Source organism: Fusarium solani (assembly GCF_023522795.1).
Source record: "Fusarium solani strain SB1 chromosome Unknown bctg00000000, whole genome shotgun sequence".
Lineage (NCBI taxonomy): Eukaryota > Fungi > Ascomycota > Sordariomycetes > Hypocreales > Nectriaceae > Fusarium > Fusarium solani.
The window spans coordinates 5,264,463-5,282,035 of record NW_027072157.1 but is presented as its reverse complement, the minus strand read 5'-3'; the positions used below and the strand labels follow the sequence as shown (position 1 = coordinate 5,282,035).

The 17,573-nt window shown below is 52.0% G+C and overlaps 6 protein-coding genes across 6 annotated transcripts; 5 read left to right on the top strand and 1 right to left on the bottom strand.

Annotated features, from left to right (window-relative positions):
* Window positions 1-597: 597 nt before the first annotated feature.
* MRS44_001675 (uncharacterized protein) lies at window positions 598-891 on the top strand (the record flags this gene model as incomplete). The annotated part of the gene is made up of 1 exon (XM_065623787.1): window positions 598-891. One exon carries the CDS (start codon window positions 598-600, stop codon window positions 889-891), a length of 294 nt encoding a protein of 97 aa, XP_065480207.1.
* Window positions 892-1,747: 856 nt separating this feature from the next.
* On the top strand, window positions 1,748-4,360 carry MRS44_001674 (uncharacterized protein; the record flags this gene model as incomplete). Its single annotated transcript, XM_046272517.2, has 2 exons — window positions 1,748-2,257; window positions 2,309-4,360. 2 exons carry the CDS (start codon window positions 1,748-1,750, stop codon window positions 4,358-4,360), a joined length of 2,562 nt encoding a protein of 853 aa, XP_046138053.1.
* A 531-nt stretch (window positions 4,361-4,891) lies between these two features.
* MRS44_001673 (uncharacterized protein) lies at window positions 4,892-5,967 on the bottom strand (the record flags this gene model as incomplete). Its single annotated transcript, XM_046282554.2, has 2 exons — window positions 4,892-5,697; window positions 5,922-5,967. 2 exons carry the CDS (start codon window positions 5,965-5,967, stop codon window positions 4,892-4,894), a joined length of 852 nt encoding a protein of 283 aa, XP_046138054.2.
* A 362-nt stretch (window positions 5,968-6,329) lies between these two features.
* Window positions 6,330-6,866, top strand: MRS44_001672 (uncharacterized protein; the record flags this gene model as incomplete). The annotated part of the gene is made up of 1 exon (XM_046279311.2): window positions 6,330-6,866. One exon carries the CDS (start codon window positions 6,330-6,332, stop codon window positions 6,864-6,866), a length of 537 nt encoding a protein of 178 aa, XP_046138055.1.
* Window positions 6,867-8,297: 1,431 nt separating this feature from the next.
* MRS44_001671 (uncharacterized protein) lies at window positions 8,298-10,387 on the top strand (the record flags this gene model as incomplete). Its single annotated transcript, XM_065623786.1, has 2 exons — window positions 8,298-8,392; window positions 8,437-10,387. 2 exons carry the CDS (start codon window positions 8,298-8,300, stop codon window positions 10,385-10,387), a joined length of 2,046 nt encoding a protein of 681 aa, XP_065480206.1.
* A 3,455-nt stretch (window positions 10,388-13,842) lies between these two features.
* MRS44_001670 (uncharacterized protein) lies at window positions 13,843-15,145 on the top strand (the record flags this gene model as incomplete). Its single annotated transcript, XM_046284927.2, has 2 exons — window positions 13,843-14,151; window positions 14,207-15,145. The coding sequence occupies 2 exons, from the start codon at window positions 13,843-13,845 to the stop codon at window positions 15,143-15,145; spliced, it is 1,248 nt and encodes a 415-aa protein (XP_046138058.1).
* Between the last annotated feature and the right edge of the window lie 2,428 nt (window positions 15,146-17,573).

Sequence of the window (17,573 nt, the reverse complement as noted above, 5' to 3'; positions counted from 1 at the left end):
TAATTCGGTACATAGGTAGCTATGATAATCATGTTGAGATCATGGGGTTTCTGGGTCTGCGACTGGTTTAAGAGGTATCCTGATATTGCAAGGGAAGTCTTGTGCTTGTGTGGGTTCCAGGCACGGCGAGGTCAAACTTCTCTGTCGAACCTTGTTGTGCTTCTTTGAAGGCATACCGTTGACTCACTTCTGCTCTTGTGCCTGGCCGAGTTTATGGCACAGCCTCTGTTGAAAAAACCTAAACACTGACGAGCATATAACGGTCAATATCTGGCGGCCGAGATGCCCCGTTTCTCTCTCACCAAACAACACATCAAAACTTCAACAAATTCCCGAACAAACACTTTCTCGAGTTAATTCTTTCAGCTCTTACAATCCCCAACAATGAACACAACAGAAGTGACTATCATAACAGTTACTACAACAACAATGACTCCACCAGTTCCCCCAAGCCCAGAGGAACAGAGGGGATACTACTAGGGCCTGCTTTCTCGGCCAAGGCTCGTCGCCCGATCCAGTACAAATCCCTGGGTATGCAAATTCGATAGAGAATCCACTCTTGGCAAGTCAATCGGGCTCGTCGGAAGATATCACCCAATGATTGATCTATGGATCGACTATACCAGCACTCTCCGGCAGAACATTAACGCAATTCTCAGAGGCATCGACTGGACGGCCCTCGAATTGCTCCGTATCGGATACGACAGAGCCTACTGGACTAGAGAGGAATTTGAGCAGCCTGTTACGCTCATGATCACGGTCAGGAAGGATTCGACGTCTTGGGCGCATGCATATGCGGTTGTCATGGTGTGTCGCGCTGTGATTGTGGAGTGCGGTATACACGATGTCCATGTCGAGGTAAAGCAGCCTTGGGATGCTAGATGTGTCTGATCAGGTTGACAAAGCTATGAATGGACTGCCCTAAGGAGGCATACAGTTTACAAAGATCTCTAGATGCCCACCCTGGAAGATTGAAGCTGCTTGGTTGGTATGGTACCAAGCAGCAATATGTACAACTAAACACAACTAATAAAATTTGAAGGGCTTTTCAAATTCAAACTGGGCTTGTTTCTACTAAATCATCATTGATCTGAGAAGGTGGTTTTGGTTGTTTGGCGGGTACCTATCCATTTCGCTTCTTCAGAGTGCAGGCGGCGCAAGTGAAACGGCTCGTGATGTGAATGAATACCAGTTGCAGTCTGAATTGGAGTACATAATGCATATTTCAACTCTATTTAGCCGCTCGATTGCATACGCCCAGGCACATGGCCAAGGCCAAGTGGAATCACTAACCGCAGTGGGCAGAGTTTATGGAGCTTCCTGGGCTTGACGGGACGTCGGATACACGGCGCGGCGATGCGGGAGAGCTCCATATATGCATCATCGAGGGCAAGGATTCCAGCTGTAACAAGCAATTGAGATGGAGGAATGTCGGCCAGCCAAGAGGCCCATTGACAGGTTGTACCAGCCACTGAGGGGATTCATTGGATGTCTTTTTAGTTGATGTCTTACGAGGATTGTCCGTCACGGCTCGTCTCCAGCAACAACCCCTCATCCTTCCTTCCTTCGTAGCACCTGCCGGCTAAAACGCAAGAGGCATCAATCATCGGATCACAAGTTGGATCATCGCATTCTAGCTTGGACCTTTAATAGCTCACCTCGACTCTTCATCCGTTCACCTTTATTTCTTCTCCTTCTCACCTCCTACGTATCCCATCATCCTTCGTGATACAATCGCTCCTCCATCATGGGTCCCCGCACAGTTACCCCAATTGACCAGAACTGGCAGTTCAAGCAGGCGAAAGACGACGATGCCTCTTATTTATCCGTCGCCCAGTTCCCGACAAACGTTCATCTAGACCTCCTGCACCACGGCAAGATCCCTGATCCTTTTATCGGCAAGAATGAGAATGAGGTTCAGTGGATTGGCGAGACCGACTGGGTCTACAGGACCACCTTTGCCAGCCCCAAAGTCGCCGATGGCGCAAGGGCGGTCCTGGCCTTTGACGGTCTCGACACTTTTGCTACCGTGAAGCTGAACGGCACCAAGATCCTGGAGACGGACAATATGTTTACTTCGGATCGTGTAGATGTCACTGAGACCCTCAAGAGAGATGGCGAGAACGAGCTTGTTATCACGTTTGACAGCGCCTACCTAAAAGGATGGGACTTGGTGGATGAACATCCGGAGCACAAGTACCGGTGCTGGAATGGCGACTTTTCGAGACTGCCTGTCAGAAAAGCGCAATACCACTGGGTAAGTTGCAAAAGCTCACAATATTTCGTATTCGCTAACAAAAGATACCAGGGCTGGGATTGGGGCCCTGCCTTGCTCACCTGTGGTCCATGGAAGCCCATTAATCTGGAAGTTTACGAATCTCGCATCTATGACCTGCACGCTCAGGTCGAAGTTGAGGAGTCGCTCAAGACTGCCACAGTTGTTGTCCATGCAGACGTCGAGGGGAAGGCATCGCAGGCTCAATTTGTTGTAACACTCGATGGAAAGGAGGTTGCATCAACAACCACCGATGTAAAGGACGCGAAGGTGTCGACGACCTTCCACATTCAAGATCCCGCCCTCTGGTACCCCATCAGATATGGAAAGCAGCCCCTATACACTATCCAGGCTACGCTCCTTGAAAATGAGACCAAGGTTGACACTACCGCCAAGAAAATCGGTCTTCGCAAAGTTGAGCTCGTCCAACACGAACTCGAAGGGCAGTCTGGCACCAGCTTCTTCTTCCGAGTCAACAACATTCCTGTCTTTTGCGGTGGAAGCAACTGGATCCCCGCTGACAACTTCCTTCCTCGTATTTCCAAGAAGAGATACTATGACTGGGTCAACCTTGTGGCAGAGAGCAACCAGTTCATGATCCGCGTCTGGGGCGGAGGCATCTTTGAGTCAGACTTCTTTTATGATGCCTGCGACGAAGCCGGCATTCTCGTCTGGCAGGACTTTCTGTTTGGATGCGGAAACTATCCTTGCTGGTCCGAGCTGCGCAAGTCGATTGACCGTGAGGCCCGAGAGAACATCAAGCGGCTGCGCCATCACCCTTCCATTGTCATCTGGGCTGGCAACAACGAGGATTATCAAATCGCAGAGTCAGAAAAGCTCACATACAACCCTGAAGACAAGGATCCCGGGAGCTGGCTGAAGACTGACTTCCCAGCTCGTTATATCTACGAAAAGATCCTTCCAGAGGCCTGCAGCGAGGTTAACCCTGGTTCCATCTATCACTTTGGTAGCCCTTATGGTGGACATGACACTACTGATCCTACCGTTGGAGACATCCACCAATGGAATATCTGGCACGGCGCTCAGAGACGATATCAGGATTTCGACAAGCTCGTTGGTCGATTTGTGTCCGAGTTTGGCATGGAAGCTTTCCCAAACATCAAGACTATCGATTCCTACCTGCCCAAGGGCAAAGAAGACCCTGAGAGATTCTACAGCTCATCGACTATTGACTTTCACAACAAAGCCGATGGCCAAATCCGCCGTCTAGTCATTTACCTGGCTGAGAACTTCCGCTACACCCAGGAGCCGCTTGAATACTACGTCTACTGCACTCAGCTGATGCAAGCAGAGTGTCTCGCATCGGCATATCGACTCTGGAAGCGCCAGTGGCAGGGTCCCAACAAGGAGTATTGCAGTGGCGCCCTGGTCTGGCAAATCAATGACTGCTGGCCTGTTACATCCTGGAGTATTTGCGACTATTACCTGCGACCTAAGCACGCGTACTACACCATCAAGCGCGAGATGGCGCCAGTGACGATCGGCATGACGCGTACTGAGCATCAGCACCCCAGGAGCAAGCACACACGGGTAGATATTGATACCAAGATCCAAGTTGAGATCTGGGGCAGCAACCTTGAGCTTGAAGATGTGACGGCAGACTGCGTCGTCAAGGCCTGGGATATCGAGACTGGAAAGGAGACTTACTCCAAGACGGTATCTCCATCCTTTATCCTCCCAAGCAACCGCTCAACCGAGATTGCAACTCTGGAGGTGCCAGTTGAAACACCGAACGCTGGCCTCGAAGCCCGCACTGTTGTCGCTTCGTACCTCTACCAGGATGGCAAGCAAATCGCACGCTATGTGAATTGGCCAGAGCCACACAAGTATTCGCCTCTTCAGAAGCCCAAGAACCTCAGAGTTGAGCTCGTCGATGGAGCCAGCGCCGTAGAAGTTAGTGCCGAGGTGCCAGTCAAGGGACTTGCATTGGAGTGTGAGGATGATGGAGTCCGGTTTGCCGACAACTTGGTGGATCTTGTTCCGGGCGAGATTGTGCGCATCGGTGTAAAGGGGGCAGTGGAGGCGACTGTCATCACGACGCAGTATTTGGGGCTGCACCACTAATGCTTGGTCTAATGCGGTGGCTACCTATCCTATGGGATCGTGACCCACGAAATTGATTGCGATTGAGTTAAACATGCCGTGTCGAAGAATATGCCTGATTAAAACTGTGCTCTCCTGCGTAGTGGTGTTGCACTTGGTTGAAGACTAGATTCAGGAGAGCTGGTCTATAATACTACTTCTTTATTCAAGAAAGAGCACGCCGCTTTCAGAATAACCAAGTAAGACTATAACTTCTTGAGAGCAACAGAAATGGATACACAATGGTTAGTGTCTGGCTCGGGACGGAAAGGTATCAAAGTTGCCGAGTCTCGAGATAGGGGTACACGATGCAATCTTGGGACACCTCGAGTGACAAAGAACCAATCAAGAGGCCTCATGTTTATGAATCCATTCACATAACCATGAGATAGTGGGTGAGATACGACCTTGAAATTGGTGCTATTCGGTGGTAGTCTCACTATCAAGTCGTCCAAACACTCATGACACCAACATGTCCCGCTGTTCACAAACACTACAACGCTACAAATCCCTTTACGCCTCTGGAAGTTCATCACGGGTAATAACCCAGAGCTTCTTGGAAAACGGCCCCTTTGAAGTCCAAGTGATGTGCATCCCAGAAGTCAACCCAATAGCATCTCCCGCCTTGAAACTGTGCTTGGCACCGGTCGCTGTCTCGACAACATCCACCTCTCCCTCGAGGAGCAAGATGGTCTCATCGCCTAGAACACCAGTGTATGGGGTCCTGAGCGTGCCGTCCTCGCCGACGTCGGATCCCGCGATGCCCTTGCCCGAGCGCCAGACACCACTCAGCATGGTGCCAGTGGAACCACCGCTCTTGATAAAGTACAACTCTCCGGCCACGAGGTCTCCCTCCTTGGGCTCCTTGAAGTGGTAGTCTGTCCACTCGGCGGGGTTATCGCTAACGTGGTTGATCTGGAGGGAAGTTGGCGGGCTAGGGGTATCCTTGGTGCCGTTCCAGATACACCAGTACTTCTTGAAGAAGGGCGCGTCAATCTCCCACTGAACCTCAAGCCCCTTGGGAGAGCTGACAATGGTGCCGGGTCCGATGTGGTGCTTCTCACCCGTGGAGACGACAGTGAGGGTAGCAGATCCATCAATGACACAGGCCAACTCGTCTCCCAGGGGTGACGAGTAGATGAGCTTGTGGGAACCGTCAGAGCTCGCCCCTGGAGAGGTAGGACCGGTTCTCCAGAAGCCAGACGACAAGTTTCCAGAGGTGCCAAAGGCGCGGGCAATTGTCACTTCGCCGTGGACTTGCTTGCCCAGCTTGGGTTCTTCCCACTCAAAGGGGGTCCATTTGCTGGCGGGGGGACTTGCTTGCCACCGTGGACGATGTGAGTGGTGGGTTGGGCCATGATGTCGAGGTTGTGGTATTTGGTAAAGAGTTGAAGTCTCTTGAGTTTTATTTAATGAGGAATTAGAGTTCAAGTGTTATTGAGTGATGTTTGATGATGATCCATTTGCAATCCATCAAGAGGTTTCTTGATATTATATACTTCATCCTCAACACCGTCGTGAGCTTGTCACCACCCGCTCAGACCTCTCCCTTTCCCGACGACGACGTTCGTCGCAAAATGAAGCCTCATGGCGATGATATCCCAAAGCCGTCTTAATAAGTAAGAACCACCTATTGGTCAGATTCCCGACGAGCCTCACGTCGGAAAGAATGGCTGTTGAGTTCGACCCCGCTTCCCCGGATTTTTGGAGTAGACCAATGATAGGACCAGGTTTGTTGATTACTTGCCTATCACGACGGCAATAATTTCCTGGTTGGTGTTTATTCACAAGAGGAGCTGTAACAGGAGTACGCGGTAGAGTCTTGATAAGGGATGTAGTAGACGTATATATAAGAGAGACAGATGTTGTAGCTAATCTCTCTTCAACACTCCTCTCACCTCTAAATCAACACTCATCTATACTCAACTCGAACAACTTCAACACTTTCAAAATGCCCATCTACCTCAGCATGCAACGCGTCCGCTTCTCAAGCCCAGACGCCTACGAAAAGTTCAAAGTCCTCTTCGCCGACACACGCCGCCACCTCATGACACTCCCTGGCTTCCTGCACCTCACCTGGTGGGAGCACCCAGACGACAGGAGCTGGTACAACGAGTGCAGCTTCTGGACGAGCCGCGGAGCCTTGTACGACTGGCACAAGAACACGTACCACAAGTACTGCAAGACGTGGGCAGCCAACGGCGCCATCATGGAGGATATCATTACAAACTTTGAGCTCGTCGGAACTCGGCTCTTGCGAGTCTGTCCTGTCTGCAATCATACGCAAGATAAGAAATACAACCTTGCGGAGGAGCAGGCTGTTCTACATGAGCAGTGCCCCGAATGCGGGTTCCACTTCCCCGTCCTCGAGGAGACGCCCTCAAGCTTTGCTGTCTTTAAGGACGTGCCGGGGTTAACAGGGACTGAGAAGTCCAGTGGGGTCAAGGTTGAAGGAAAGGAGGGGGAGGAACACAAGGAAAAGCTGTGATGCTGTGATGTATGTGGAGTTGGTGAGTTGCAAGTCAGGGGCGTTGTGGAGCTGTAGATGAATAAATGAGAACAACTACATTTGAACAAACCATCGCATACATAAAGTGACTTAAAGAATCTCTCCCAGTGCATTGAACAAAATCATTATTGTGGTTTATCCGACTTTACGAATTAAGCTAAGTCTGGCGTCTCATACCTCTGTAAATAGCTGCCGTGTTGTTGTGTAAGACTGTCCACCTGTGCCTGAGACTCTCGGTATGAAACAAAACCCCGAAATCAGCAACACCGATCATCTTAGCTCACTTACAAATGCCAGCGTGTGCTTCAACCTACTAACGTTAACATAGAAAAGACAGTAGTATCATTTAGGGAGGTAACCCGACTATCGGAAACCTCGCGTGCCGGAAAACTGACCAATAGCGTGGCGAGGGGTATTGGGATAATTGATATCCGGAGTGATAGCTCACAGCCAACGTTAGTAGATCTCCCACGCAGATAGGCAGAAATTACCCATATTGGGATATTTAAATTATCCAAAAGGGGTTGCTTTTGGGAATCACTTGGATCGTCTCTCGGTGTAATTGTCGCAATGATAAGATAGGGGGATCCTTCAATGCTCGTCTATCGAGAACATCCTCAATCAACCACAGGAGGCTGATAATAGGTTTCAACCTCAACTACCGCTCTGCGTAGTGACAGAGTTACACCAAGCTGACCAGCACTTCACAAGGCTGATCCGGGAGCCCGGAACCTTTGAGGGGCGTCTTCCGTTGCAGTAGCATTCAACGGACTCGAGAGCTGTGATGAATCAGTTATCAGCACCCAGAGCTAGACCATGATCGCCTTGACGAAGCCTCGATCACCCTTGGAATGGCGTGATGTTGCGTATTGCGGGGTGATTAGAGTTCATTAGCCCCAGAACATGGCGATAACCAAGGCGAATCATGGTTCATCCCTCGCCGCAACCTGGATGAGAATGGAAAAGCCTCGCTGCTGGCAGTTGCTCGGCAGTTTGTTATCTTCACCGAGGCCATATTGACCATTCAGATCCCTCCCCTGAACCCCAGATTCTTGACCTCACCTCACCGTAGATCCCACGCATCGTGGCGTCCGTTGTTCTGGACCCCTGCCTCTCCAATCTCCCCGCTGTCCATGTAAGCTGGGGTGGACACGTACATGGAGCTTCCCGTCCCTCTTCGCTTAAGCTCATGGCTTCTCTGGTAACCCTTGTGATGGGGTTCCATGACCAGCGTCCTTGCTCAACAGCACCCTGCATCCGCAATTCTTCACTTTCCGTGTCTTGACATTCATGCCTCCTTGAAGCACCCCATCATGCCCGATCGCAGTACTCCAAAGGCAACTCCTCCTCCTCGGCGAGGGCGAGGGGCAGCTAGATCACGACTGGGTTGTGTCACCTGTAAAGGACGCCATGTTCGATGCGATGAGGCGTATCCTGTATGCAGTCACTGCTCTCGACTTCAACTCGAATGCCGCTATCTGCGGCGACCACGAGGGAACCACAATGTAGGAAGGACACCGACTGCGGACTTACATCCAAAACCACAAAGGAAGCTTCTGCCGTTACCAAGCTCCTCAGTTCCTCCCCCCATACCGATGGATAGCCCCTCTCCGATGACCTCTTCGAATATCAATAACGAGGAGCAAGGCCCGTTCACCCTCACCGAAGACCACATGGCACAATTCATGTCTTTGCCTTGGCTGGATGACTCGATGGCCGTGTTGGGACACGGAGTTCGTGAAGTTCCTGATCTTGGCACGACCTGGACTGGAGAATTTGGAGGTTTCTTGGAACCTACAACTTCAGTGTCTCTCGACGGCGAAACTCAGGGAAGGTTGAGTTCGTTGCCTTGTATCGAGTTGGAACGCGGTCCTGGAAACCTCCCGACGCCAATCCCGTCAACTATCAGAACCTTGCCTCACTCCCATTCTGATGCCGAACCAACGACGGATCCTCCTGTGCTGTCGAAAGAGGTCCTTACGAGAACCGATCAAAAATACCATGGCAACTCTCGGCAGAGTACAAATAATGTCTCCCAGGGCTATCCTTCAAGCCAAAGCTCGGATGACCTGGCCATGTTTGAGAACATCATGCAACCCCCGGCTGCTATGTTGATGGGCGGCATCAGGCGATGGCGATACCTCCAGAGATATCTTCTTGGCCTGGGCTCAAAGAATAATGCTGTCATGAATGCTCTCCTGTGCCTTGAAGAGGTTTTGGCTCGTGATGACTCCGACGCCTGCGACCAAGCTTCGGATTCAGACGACAGCGCCAACCGAATCGCTGAGCGTTATGAGGCAGCCAAGAGACAGGTTATCGATCAAGCTTCAGGGAAGCATCATCTTGGGGAACAAGAAATGAACGAACTCCTCGCAGCGGTCTTCCTGTTGGCTTGGATTCAGGTCATACGTGACCGGGGCACCGAGCGAAGCGACTCCACGTTTCCTTGTGACCAAGCCGACGTCATCATCAGTAGCGGCTGCAACTGGAACTGGTACTCTCGACAGTTGCTCTCTTGGTTCAATTCGCTTGATAGCAAGGCCACGCATCTTGGAGGGTCCCCGCTCCTTTCACCCAAGGCTCTCAACATCGTCTCCCGCTACCCTATCCAGATCGTCAGCTGCAACTATGAGGAGTCCAAAGAAAGGCAAAACTTCCTTGGAGGCCAAGAGGATTTCCAAACCATGTCAGCTGGGTCTGTGACAGACATCTCGGAGCACGGAGATAGCGCAACAGTGGTCCCCGCTTTGACAACGGTTGATGTCAAGGAGATTGTGCTCCGTGCCATTCTCCAGCCGGCCGCAGAGTGGTACCTACAGACACAGGCCTACTTCCGGCACATAGGATCTCTTGATAAGCATCATCGTTCAAGGTTTACACCAGACGACGAGCTTGAGGTTGCGTTGGTGGGCAAGCAGTTCCAGGCCGAACTATGGGATCTCTGGGCCCAACGGCCATCCGCCATATCGCTTACTGCTGATGATCTCGCAAAGACTGTGGCGCCAGACATGGCAACTCGCCTTGAAGAGATCTTCAGCGTGTACCTCGCCAGTTTTTGGATTCTCTTTGTCTATCTTCATCGCGTAAGCTGGTGGCATTTGGCTCATACCTCAACAGTGGAGGGAGCATTGAACGAGACGTGGGAGTTCATGCAGCGGTCATACGGTGAGCGAGATGATTGTGGCCAGTACAAGACTGTTCACCCTGCCCTCATGTGGCCCGTCTTTGTATTTGGCGCTGAATGTCCAGACGAATCAAGAAGACAATGGGCTATTGCGCAGCTCAGAGGCTTGGCAAAGCCCAGGCCAGTGTTGGAGGTAGAAAATGGGGAGCTCGATACGCTTCCGGCATTCCGGATGAGCCGCGGGGCGACAAAGAATGCGAAGAGGGCGGCGCTGCTGCTCGAATCTCTAATTGAGAAGCAAGGGGAGATTCGTGGCCGAGTTGATGATAGGGATCTTGCTATGGAGATGTTTGGGTGCCATTTCTCGATAGTATAGTTACCCCTAGCTGAGATACGTGGCAACTCGAGTAGCTTCCATGTCATGTACAGTCTCAAAGCTGGGTCCAGAGCCTATACTGCAAGGAAACGAGCCATGATCTGTCTATCCATGCGGTATTCAGAGGCGTGATGTTGTTTGAGCCTGATTCATTGTGTAATCGAGGGAAGTGGTGTCGTGTCTTTTGTGGGCATGCCTCGTCCGGGCTTCCGACCCGGATTTGTGCTGTCAATCCGCTGATCGCTGCAGCAAGTTCCCTTGATGCTCATCAAAGGAGAATGAAAGATGACAGACAGTATTTTGTCATTTCCGAACAGAATCAACGACTGTTGATGGTTGCTGTAGGGAAGCGAGGAGTGGAGAGGAGATAGGCAGGAGGATGAGCTGCATTCCCTTAGTGTACGGAGACCATGCCCAAAGATGGCTGGAGAAGACACCCATCAACTGATTGTGCGTAGTCTAGAAGGCTTCGAAACATCATCTTCTTGCGCAACAAGCCTGCGCACTTGTTGATGCTGGTAGCACATCAGCAGGGGCCGTACCCCTCCGATTATTTGTGAGCCGAGGTATGCATTCCAATACCCTTACTGTTCCTGAAGCCATGGAACCTTTGTCTCTTTCGCGTCAATTTCGAGGATGGCGTAGGTTGCAATGGCGGTTTTTCGGCATTGACAAAGAGGGCGACCTTATCGCGACATCGCTATCATGCTCGAATGCGGTGCCAGTATAGGAAGGAGCTAGGAATTTCCAATGTTGCAAGGACTTTTGCAGCCCGGGATTCTAGGCTTGACTCTCTTGCAACGGCGATTGAAGCTAGTGGCTGGTCTGAGGATGGTCGTTGACGAGAAAGAAGGCAAGGGTCTTCGACGCATCGCGAGCTAGGCCGTCTCATTGTTGATCATGCCCGTTTCAAGATATGTCTTGATTCCCTGGTCATGAACCAGGCTGTCACCTCCCTGGCTGCATCTAGGGTGAGTTCATCTCCCCACAGTCAAAGCTCATCGAGTTGACAGACTGCCTGCCGTTCATTGCAGATCGTCCAACCGACAATCAATCCTTGCAGCAGATTGCATCAGCCATCTATCCACAGAGCTGGGGATGACTTCATTGTCCGAGTCATCCAAGATCAGCCAGATGAACAGTCAACTCCAGCCCATGACACTGTCAAGGCTCTCTCGGATGAGATAGGCAGCGATCCCGCTACGGAGATCCTTAGGATTCGAGCGGGCCGAGGCAACTTTGCGGCGTAGTTTCGGGAGACTGCCGGGCCAAGCGAAGGGCGAAGGATGGAGAGAGCGGAAGCAAGGGGTGGAGGATGACAGCCAATGACGGACTTGAGCAAAATATCGCGGATGGCCAAGACAGGAGGACGGTCCAACCGTTGAGATCTCCTGACCAAGACAACGCAAAAGGTCTCTGATGGATGGTTGTGTGTTGTCGTGGGGGCTGCCTATTCTTCCGAGGATGGCTTCAAAGGCGGGGGTGGAGCCTTGTTTGATGTCGATGCAAGGCCTGGGCCCGATAAGCCAAGGCGACGGTGCAAAGGAAAACGTCAAACGACAAGCAATCCCCTGTGAACTTTTGTAACATCTAGACGGAGGTTGTTGATAGCAATTGCATGAACCATCCTTGCAAGACGTGGCGTGTTGAAAGAAACAGGGATGAAGGAGCAAAGTTGGCCGCCACGGATCGGTGAAGAGTGAGAAGGAGGGGACGGGAGACGGAAAGCGGAAGGAAACCACGGTCCACTGAAAGCTTAGGGGAGTCTGCCCTTGATTTTAGTGGACATCCACTATAATTTGCTTGATTCTCGGGAGGCGTTGGCCCTAAGACCGCTGAGTCTTGTCTTGAACGGCCCGCTGAATCGTGGCTTCCATTGAAGACAGGACCTGAGGTCTGGGCGTCAGTGAGGATCGATCCTGCCTCATCTTGGCACCTTGGCGGGCGATCTCCTCCACTTCTTTCCGTCCCATCTCCAACTCTCATCTCCACTTTTCCCTTCCGCCAACATCTTCATCTCAACACCACGACCACGATCGCAACAGGCTCAAGGAGCCAGGATGTCAAGTCCTAGACGCCAGGTGTGTGTAGGATGTACGTGCTGTAGGATCAGGAACCTATGGTAGCACCGAAATTAGCTGCGATTGGCTAAAGGCTATCCTCGGCCAACGTCTCCTCTTGATATCACGCCGCCCTCGACACCTGGCAAGGCTTCTTGGCCAAGATCAACTCCCATCAGCTTAGCCTCATCCACAAGCCAAGACGGATATCCAAATATCTCCGTCCTTGGCAACACCCGAGGAGGCTTGCCGTGGTATTGATGCGCACCAACACGGCTCAAATACCCCAAACAGGAAGTTGACTTGGCCATCGACCTTGGTTATGTGGCCCGGGGCTAAGGTGCGTAGTCCTTCTCGGCCGGCTCTTGGCCCTGGTAGGGCTAATCAATCCAGGGGTTTCCCGTACCGGTCTTGAAGGTGCTCAACTTGCAGAGAGAAACTACCCGGTTCGGCAGACCTTTGAACGCTTGGCTCTAAACCTCCTAGTGACAACCGCGACGACAACCTTCGTTTTATGCATCATTTACGGACCGATCCTTGACTCCGAGTGGCCATGTTCCTGTTCACGCCTCCCAATCAACGGCTCTAAGACATCCGCCTTCCCTTCCGAGCCATGTCTAGCAACTAGTTCTCTACACCAAGTCACTGCCGTGACGGGAACTTCACAACTGGAACAACACCGGTCATGTGGCTATTCTAGCCTCTACTTGTTCACTTATGTCGATCTTGAACAGGTCAGGGGGGTTTTCGATATGGCTAGGCTACTAGGGCATATCACCTTCGCCGGGTCCGCCAACAGTGCTTCATCCTGTCACCCTCACTTTACGGCTTGCCGATGTCTCCCAATTCATTCCATCAATCGGCCGATTCATACCCCTCCAGGGTGTTATATCCAGCCCCAGTTTTGAGATCCTAGCCACATTATCAGGGTACCGTCATGGTAGAGGCCAATACATCCTCTTGAGCCTCTGACGTTTGGCCGCAGGCCTGATGTTTGCATTTCAAGAACTTTTGAGCTCCTGCCATCGCGAAGGGCCTCTGGTGCTTCACTTCGTCACATCTCTCCTTCCTCTTTGCGATTGGTACTGTCGACTACAGTGCGATGACAGCGTCACAGACATCTCCTCTTCTCCGGAAGAGGAAGTTGACGAAAATCTTCCCCTCTATCATGCAACTGAGGAAGCTCCATGTCTGAGAATGATTGCAGGATGACCATGGGTCTACTCTTTGACAGCGTGGGTAGAAGAACCATGATGCCATAGACGGACATGGGAGCATCATTTCAACGACTATATAAGATGGCATGCCTCCTATCCAACAGACGTGTCTTCTCATCCTCACACACTTCAGCATCAGCAACCCCTTCTCTGCCCCTTTCTCTCAAACATCTTTGCAATGGTCAACTTCAAGAACCTCGCTATCGCTGCGACTACCCTCTTCGGGCTCACCCTGGGTGCTCCCGTGGCACAGGGTGAGAGCGGCAAGGTCGTTCCAGGCAGCTACATCGTCACTCTCAAGCCTGATGCTAAGGCTTCAGACCTCACTAGCCACCTCAAGTGGGTCGATGATGTTCACAAGCGCAGCCTCGCCAAGCGTGATACCGACAACGGCGTCGAGAGGACCTACGATGGCAAGTATGGCTTCAAGGGCTATGCTGGCACCTTCGATAAGGAGACCATCCAGGAAATCAAGGACAACCCCCTTGTGAGAAGGCCCCATCTTTACTGCTTTGACCAAATGACACTAATACAACTGACAGGTTGAACTTGTTGAACAAGATCGTGTCTGGACCCTCGACTGGATCAAGGAAGAGCAGGAAGAGGCTCATGTGCAGAAGAGGGCCTTGACCACCCAGTCGAGCGCCACCTGGGGCCTTGGAACTGTCTCGCACCGCTCTCGAGGCTCTACCAGCTACATCTACGACACCAATGCTGGTCAGGGCACTTATGCCTATATTGTTGACACGGGCATTCGGGCTACCCACAATGAGTTTGAGGGTCGTGCTACTGCGGCTTGGACTGCCTTCAGCGGCGACAACGCTGACACCATTGGACACGGCACCCATGTTGCCGGCACAATCGCCGGAAAGACATACGGCGTTGCCAAGAAGGCCAACATTATTGCTGCCAAGGTCTTCCAGGGGGACTCGTCGACCACTGCGATTATCCTGTCTGGTTTTAACTGGGCTGTCAATGATATCATCAGCAAGGGGCGCACCACCAAGTCAGCCATCAACCTGTCCCTGGGTGGCGGGTACTCAGCTACTTTCAACAACGCTATCGAGTCTGCCTCCAGCTCTGGTGTCCTCTCCGTCATCGCTGCCGGAAACGAGGCGCAGAATGCCGCTAACACCTCCCCTGCCTCGGCTCCTAGCGCTGTGACCGTCGGTGCCATCGACAGCAACTGGGCCATCGCCAGCTATTCCAACTACGGCACCGTCCTCGACATCTTTGGCCCCGGCAGCAGCGTCCTCTCTGCGTGGTACACGAGCGACTCGGCCACCAACACCATCAGCGGAACCTCGATGGCTACTCCCCACATCGTCGGCCTTGCTCTGTATGGCATCTCGGTTCAAGGTGTGTCTGGAGTCAGTGGCGTCACCAACTGGCTCAAGACGACGGCCACCTCTGGCAAGATCACGGGCAGCCTCCGCAGCTCCCCCAACCTCATCGGCAACAACGGCAATTCGCTTCAGTAAATTCCCGCACAACACGTGAGGGATGAGGGCCAACTCATAAGCGATATGCGGGGGGAAGGGGGATGAGAGACGGAGGAAGAGAAGAGACAGATGAGTAAGCAGGACGCCAGGATGAATAAGGAGGACACTCTTTTGTTGGATCTGTCTATACCGAGTATCGGATATACAGACGCGGATTTCCTAGTGGAAGTTGTCGAGGTGGATGTCAGCTCTATGTTGGATCGTGGATCAGTATATAACATTGTCAGGAGGATCTGTACACATCATTGAATAGCTGCAGTACCATACACGCTCAATCCAAGACAATGGATGACATAACTCTTGTGCTTCTGTAGCCGCCTGTTGAGTGGCAAGCATATCCTAAGTTGAAGCCCCTGCTTTGTGCCATGCAGACGCCACAGTCGCGTTCAGCTGGGTTATTTTGACGAGATACACCAGCCTTATGCGAACGGGCTAGGCATGGGAACGGCTGTGGCGTCCTCTTCATTTCGGCTTCTAGAACCTGATGCCGCGCACCACGTGGTGCTCACGATCTCGACTTATTTCCGGCGATCTCAGACCCGAATAGGCACTCTGAAGCGCCGCAGCCTTTTCGGTCCGGATAGCAACTCAACCCATCCATCTCGCTTTTTTCCCCGCAAGATCTCTCTCCCTCTTTTTTGAAGTTGGGGGAGGAATATCCGGGGATGACAAGCTTATCTATCAACATTGGGGTACAGCTGTTTAAAATGGACGACTTGGAAGTGATCGTCGACGACTTTGAAGGCATCGCCGAACTAGGCATTTCTAAACTCCCAAGCGGATCCGATCTTCTGGGACGCAAGAAACAGCCCAGTTTCTTGGCTAGTGACTACCGTCACGTCTCTGGCCCGGGTCTGCGGCTGACGGGTGATTGACAAGGTGAAGGCACAGTGAACCAACAACACAAACCCATGGACGCCTGACGATGGGCTTTGTCAAATCCCTCGGGAACAAAGCCGGATCCTTGTTTGGTCCTCCAATACTCGGCTCAGAAATGCTTCTGCCTGGCCGTTCGACAGCGTATCCTGGCAAATCCTTGTCCAAGGTTATGGAATAAGATGCCAAGTTGAGAGCCTCACGGACAAAAGCCGCGGCCGCAAATCAAACATCTCTTTTCCTTTTATCAATCTTTACGGAAAAGGCTCCACGAGAGTCGGGTGTGATCGGATGTCAGTCAAAGACTAGATGGAGAGAATCGGCCCAGGTGGAGTTGCAGTGTGGAAAACATGAGCCTTGGCCTCCTCTTGTGAGAACATTTGACTCCATTCCCACAAATCTCTTGATCTTTTAATCCCCACTCTCTTATTAACCCCCGTCCCGCAAAACTGCGGGTTGGGTTTGGGGGTGTTTTTTTGGGGTCTCCTGATGCTGGGGGTGGTTAACCATGTAACGATGATCCCCATACCCTCCCCTTTGGTGGAGAAGAACAGGTTTCAGTGCGTCGTAGCAAGGCCCGTTTTGACCAACTACCGTGCTAGTCTGATGGAGCTGAGAATGGGTGAGAAAAAATAGAGGCGGCGCGTGATGGTGTCAGTGCTTTTGTAGAGTTTTGTTAGTGCGTTTTTTGTAAGAGATTTCAAGCGTGTAAGTCGAGGATTATCAAACATGGACTTTTTCGAGAACATGGAATTCGGGTAACGAGATGAACTATTAGTCAGTTAAACGCGTATCCATATAATTCATGACTACAAACTGAGCCATTGAGGATCCCTCCCTCACCGGCTCGTTACATTGACGTTACATCCATGACACTCGGATACGCCCGTCCAAACGTGAGATCAGTTGACGGGCCGCCCTTTCACTGCACATCTCAGTGGCTCTGGCAAGGTAAGACAGACGTCAACATGGCCGTCAGATACTCAGAAAGGCAGTCCCAAGCATCTTCATGTCCAAGTATACAGGGACCGAGTAGCATCCATACGACCGGGCCTAGTGGTAGGCATTGCCTATTCTAGCGCTGATCTCCGAATCGGGGCATTCCACCCACCGAGCCGCCGGAGTCTCACCGAGGTGGCCCGGCCGCCGCCCCGGGGTGGACAAGAATTCCTCCCAACCCCTGGGGATCCTCGCCTCTCTCCGGGTCTGGGGTCCCCGGATTGGCAAATAGCCTCCCTTCCCGCTGTGAGAGTAAGGCCCAAATGTCTCCAGGCTGGGGGGGCATCAGATGCGGTCCTGCGGGGAGTCATGCGAACTGAGAGCAGCAGTAAGCTGTCACCGCGGAGGTGGATGATCGGATGGCAAGCCGTGGAGTCAGGTTGATAGTCCCATATAAGAGAGAGCCTCATCCCCCTCTGAGGTTAACTCTTGGTCTAGGTCATCGAGACGGGGCTAGTGACTGGGCCTATATACCTCCATCCTTTTGATCTATTCTTTTTTTCTGCGCTGCCTTTTGTACTGCTTCAGCGTC